At 43.0% G+C, this 6,000-nt stretch overlaps 1 protein-coding gene across 2 annotated transcripts in view; it reads left to right on the top strand.

The window, feature by feature from the left end:
• Nucleotides 1-3,107: 3,107 nt before the first annotated feature.
• LOC132381106 (tyrosine-protein phosphatase non-receptor type 22-like) overlaps nt 3,108-6,000 on the top strand; it is a 116,008-nt gene continuing 113,115 nt past the window's right edge. Inside the window, exon 1 of one of the 2 annotated variants that reach the window (XM_059950334.1) lies at nt 3,108-3,378. In XM_059950334.1, coding sequence (XP_059806317.1) covers nt 3,289-3,378 — 90 coding nt within the window. In that variant the 5' untranslated portion in view covers nt 3,108-3,288. The remainder of the gene's footprint in view (nt 3,379-6,000) is intronic. The other variant, XM_059950333.1, reaches the window with a different exon arrangement.

The following is a 6,000-nucleotide window of genomic DNA, read 5'->3' as shown; positions in this document are numbered from 1 at the left end:
TTATCTTTGCAGCAGCACAATGCAATACATGCTAATATAGGGAGGGGGTGGAACTGTGAATTACACTAAGTATATATACATATCAAATAGTTAAATTAAACAAGTAGTGCAAAAACAGAAAATTTAAAAAGTAGTGAGTTAGTGTTCATGGGTTCAATGTCCATTCAGAAATCAGATGGCAGAGGGAAAGAAGCTGTTCCTGAATCACTGAGTGTGTGCCTTCAGGCTTCTGTACCTCCTCCCTGATGGTAACAATGAGAAGAGGGCATGCCCTGAGTGCTGGGGGTCCTTAATGATGGACATCACCTTTCTGAAGCACTAGTCCTTGAAGATGTCTTGGATTCTGTGGAGGCTAGTGCCCATGACAGAGCTGACTAACTTTACAACTCTCTGCAGCTTACATTTAGGGCCTAAAGCATTGTTATGGATCCTCACCAACCATCCCACAATCTCTTTGACTCACTACCATCAGGAAGGAGGTACAGGACTAGGACTGCCACACTCCTTCCCGCGGATTGTGAGATTAACGAATACCCTGCCATCACCGAGGTCTTGTCACTAGGTCAGTGTGCTGTTAACTGTTTACATGCATTTTGAATTATATTTTATTAACTTATTTATGGTAATATTTTGGTTTATGTGCAATGTGTGTAATACATCTTGTGGGATGAACGTGGTTTCATTTGTTTGTATATGTACAGATAACAATAAACTTGAACTTGAAGTACACAAGTGAAGATTATGTTGGCTGAGAATGATAAAGGCATTTTGGGGGGGTGGGGTGCCATGGTGGTATAGTGATTAGCGCAATGCAACTTGGGGCGTCAGAGTTCAGAGTAGAATTCTCACACCCTCTGTAAGATTATACATCCAACTCATGTGTGTGGGTTTCCTCCCACAGTCCAAAGTCATACCACTAAATAGGTTAATTGATCCTGAGAATTAGAATCAGAATTTTTTATTTCTTACATTTATCTCACAACATGAGGGATTAAAAATCTTTATGTTGTGTCTCCATCGCTACGTATAAGCGATAGGGAAGGGAAATATGGGAGGATATTGCCCAAACACTAAGATTGTATTTGTAATAATTTTGTGTACGTGTGTGTACAGTCAGATACACAATGTGTATTGTTAAATCTGCTGGCCTGGTGAAAGAAGCTGTCCCAGAGCCTGTCGATTCTGGCCTTAATGCTGCAGTACCATTTGCCAGACGGTAACGGCTGAAACAGTTTGTGGTTGGGTTAGCTGGAGCCCCTGATGATCCACTGGGCCGTTTTTATGCACCTGCTGCTGTAAATGTCCTGAATAGAGGGAAGTTCACATCCACAGATGTGCTGGGGTGTCCGCAGTGCCCTACAATTGAGGGTAATACAGTTCCCGTACCAAGTGGTGACACAGCCAGTCAGGATGCACTCGATAGTGCCCCTGTAGAAAGTCCTGAGGATTTGGGGACTCTTGGCAAACTTCATCAGCCGTCTAAAGTGAAAGAGATGTTCTTGTGCTTTTTTTTGCCACACAGCCAGTATGTACTGTCCAGGCGAGATCGTCAGTGAACGGAAGTTGAAACTACTCACCCTCTCAATAGGGGCTGGCCTGCCCACATTCCTCCTGTAATCCACAATCAACTCCTTCGTTCTTTTCAACATCGAGGGAGAGGTTGTTTTCTTGGCACCACTGTGAGTCAGGGTGCTGACTTCTTCTCTGTAGGCTGCTGCGCCATTGTTGGAAATGAGGTCGATCAATGTCGTGTCCTCTGCAAATCTGATCAGCAGATTGGAGCTGTGAATGGCAACACAGTTGTGGGTGTATAGGGAGTAGAGGAGGCGACTCAGGACAGACCTGGGGGGGTTCCGGCGTTGAGGGTCAGAGGGTCAGAGGTGAAGGTGCCATGCTTACCGCTTGCAAATTGTAAATTGTCCTGTGGTTAGGCTAGTAAATAAATGGGTGGTTGTTCTTTGGGCCAAAAGGACCTGCTCCATGTGTTATCTCTAAGTAAATAAAATAACTGACATCTCAATATACTGAGATAAACACAAATACCCATGAGTCAGTTGTTCAAATTCAAAATGTGCATCCTTATAACTTTCATTTGTGTAGCTCATTCAATATGGCAAAAAATAAGCAAAATCATTATTGAACAAATATTGACATAGAACTGTGACAAAAATAAATAAATAAAAGGGCAAGTAAAAGGAAATGTTTTGCCTTAAAAGATGAAGAATAATTGAGGAAAACAGATTTAGAAATAATATTCTGGGGATTAAGGTAATCAAGAAAAGCATGTGAACTTGATGACTATTGGAGGAGCACAGATAGTTCATGGGGTTATCATGCTACATAAAGACGTGAAAGTATGGAGGAGTTTGAAAAGCAAGGCATTGCTTAGCCAAGGTCAGCAAGCAGATGGATGAAGGAGACTTGGTGTGGGTTCAGACAAGAGCAACAAAGTTTTAAGTTCATGTTTAATTGTCATTCAACCATACGCATGAACACAGCTAAACGAAACATCCAGGGTCACGGTGCAAAACACAATACATACAGTCACACTCAGCACATATAGTGACAGGAAAAAACTAACATTATCACAAGTCCCTGAAGTAAAGTTTGATTGTGCATGGGATGTTGTCCTGGTGGCTGCAGTTTGTAGAAAGTTTTGAATGACCACCAGTTTGTAGGAAATAATCCAAGGGAGGTTGACCAAGAGTGTGTTGGAAATTTCATCAGGAGTCACGGTTGGACTGCAGCAAGGATGGAGTCGGGCAGACATTAATCATTTAAGCATATATGCGGATCCGTACACAGACAAACACTTGGGTAGAGTCCCATAGGAGGAAATAATACGGTATGTAAATCACTCAAATAGAAGAAAAAACGCGGTGCAACTTTATACTGTTAGTTATCTTAGAAATCGAGTAGTCTACAATATCCTGGTTATGCTTAAATTTTATAAATAGAATATCCTAGTTATGCTTAATTTCTTTAGAATGAAGTAAAACTTCTGGGGAACAGAAAGTTAAATTGAAAAAAAAGTTTGTAAAATTGTTTGTTGAGCCGGCTGAGCGAGAAGGAACCCCGGGGACGCTAGGACCCGGAGGGCGTGTATCTATTTTCCCCTCTCTGACCACAGCAACAATGACTGCTGATTTCTCTTAAGACGCTTCATGCCTTCGTTAAAACCGCAGGCATGCAGCGCCGAGTCCTGCCCTTCTGGCCAGTTGAGATCACAACCTTTGTCATGTCCTGCGCCGACCAGCGAGATCTGCCGGCAGTTTCCCAGTTTTCAGCATGGACCAAAAAACTGCCTTGCTGAAATTCCTCAGAGAAGTTCAGGGCAAGAAATCCACCAAGGACGAGAATATTGCTGGGGAATTTCAGGTAAGAGCGTTGTTGAAACTAGTCTGAAACTCGTGTAACAGCTGCCCAGACGAAAGCAACAGGCGTGAAAGTGGCGAGAAGAAAACAACTTTCGAGCACTTAAAGAAAGGGGTCAACAGGTCGGGAGACTTTGAATCTCTCTCTCTGATGATCTGGACTTGGGGCTCCTGTACTTCAAGAGCCTTCATCGTCAGTACCTCGGAGGGGTATTAGGACGTAAAGTTAAATCCTTCCCCCCCCCCCCCCCATCAATAGGGCAAATGACCAAAAGTTTGGTCGGAAAACCGAGATTATAGAGTTTTCACAAAGAAGAGAGAAACGCAGGAAGTTAGACCGCGAATTCCAGAGTTTCGGATGCCGACAGCTGAAGGCAAAGCCATCAAATAAGCAGGAGTTAAATGCCGGGTTAACTTGGGGACTCGGGGAAATTGCTCTGAATTTGAAGCCGGCATTTATCCCGCAGTCGGCGCCACTGAAGTCGTTTTTCGGAGATACTTGTATTGCCGTTGGCGTGATCCTGCTGTGTATAAATTGGCTGCCACGTTTCCCGCATTACATAAGTGACCATACTCCAAAACTACTTAATTGACGGTAACACACCCCCTATCCTTTCGGGGGGGGGGGGGGAGAACTGGCTGACATGCAAGTTTTAGTGGGACAAAAACTTTGTTTGCAACTGTGCTGCTTTCCCCCTGACGAGCTATCTTGACAGGATTGGACGGGAAAGAAGTTCTACCTTCTGGACCAAAGAACTCGGGGGTCTACTAGAAATATTTCAGCAATTGAGGTAGCTGTGCCTGGATGTGCCGAATTGTTTTCTGGGACACTGTCGGTAATTGTCGGGAGTCTCGGAGGCATATTGACATTAGTAAGGAGATGCAGTGCATGTAGTAATTTCCAGCAGGTAAAACAGCAAGTTTATATTTACAGGGATTCACAGGATTTTCGGGGAACCCTGGGAGAATGTCAGTATTTTCATTGGATCTCTAGGAATGGGTATACTTGTATGTGTCCTTTAAGCTTCTGAAATATTCCACCTTTTTAAAAATGGGATAGTTTTCCAGAAAGTCCTGAAAGACCCACAACTGTAGAGAAACTTGGGGAAATGTTCCTTTTCTATTAAGCAAAAAACCTTGCATTCAGATGAAGACTATTCTAACCCTCTTAAACAGGATATTTCGTAGGCGGTAGTTTAGTATTTCCACATACCCATAAATAAATCACATGACCATCCTTGGGGGAATAGTGGATATTTTTGAAAGGTACTCGTGTATTTTTGGTAAATATGTGGCACGATGTGATTGCAGGCGGGCTGCTGTCTAACTGGTTCGAACCGGATATCACGATCAATTGTAAAACTAGAGGAATAACATGGTCTGGCCAAGAATGTCGAGAATCCAACTTTGCAAAAATATCCTTCACACCCTCCCTTAAAGTATTTTGTTAAGTGCATGTCTGTATGTATGTGTGTGTATCCTGTATCACCCATGGTCATACAGTCTTACACAAAGAAGGAGATTGTTCAGGCCATCATGCCTGTGTTGTCTCCTTGATCGAGATGTTCAATTAATTATTTTTTTCCTCCTTTTTTGCTGGGCAATTATCATTACAGTTAATTTCTGTAAGAAAAACTCTGCTTGCAGCAAAGCCATTTGACATTTTTCGGTTCACTCTGAACACGTGTAGTGCAGCACAGGAACAGGCCCTTCGGCCCATCAGGTTTGTGCCGACCAAGATGCCAGTCTAAACTAATTCTACCTGCCTGCACCTGATCCATGTCATTGCCTGTCAAGATGCCTCATAAACACCAGTGAAATTTAAGAGATGACGTGACAGGTATATGGAGGAATTTAAGGTGGGATTATATGGGAGGCAGGTTTTAAGGGTCAGCACAACATTGTGGGCTGAAGGGCCTGTACTGTGCTGTACTATTCTATGTTCTAAACGTTGCTAGCATGCACAAGCTTCCAGCACCATTTCTGGTAGTGCGTTTCCAGGCATGCTCCTCTTTCTGTCTTTTTAACATAAAAACTTATCTCACAAATCCTCTTTTACCCCCCCCCCATCATTTCCTTCATCACCATATGGGGGGGGGTGGAAATTACCGCATAGAATCAAAATTGGCTGCAGAGACTTGTGGGCTTAGTCAGCTCCATCGTGGCCACAGACTTCCGTAGTGTCCAGGACATCTCCAGTGAGCGATGCCTCAGGATGGCGGTGTCTATCATTAAGGACCCCTATGTCCCAGGACACGCCACCTTCTCATTGCTACCATCAGGAAGAGGGTGCAGAAACCTGAAGGCAATGATTCACTCAATGATTCAGGAATGGCTTCTTTCCCTCTGCAATCTGATTTCTGAATGGACATTGAACCCAATGAACACTAACTCATTACTTTTTAAAAAATGTTATCTTTGCACTACTTATTTGATTTACATATTTGACATACATATTGTACTTCAGTTTTTTTCCTCATTATGTGTTGCAAAGTACTGCTGCTACAAAGACAATAAATTTCATGATGTATGCCAGTGATATTAAATCTGATACTGATTAAACTTTGCCCCTCTCACCTTAGACCTAGGCCCTCTATTATTTGAATTTCGGGCCTGAGCTTGTGAC

This window comes from Hypanus sabinus, chromosome 25 (genome assembly GCF_030144855.1).
Source record: "Hypanus sabinus isolate sHypSab1 chromosome 25, sHypSab1.hap1, whole genome shotgun sequence".
Classification (NCBI taxonomy): domain Eukaryota; kingdom Metazoa; phylum Chordata; class Chondrichthyes; order Myliobatiformes; family Dasyatidae; genus Hypanus; species Hypanus sabinus.
The sequence above is the reverse complement of the archived record's forward strand: the minus strand, read 5'-3'. Positions and strand labels throughout refer to the sequence as shown.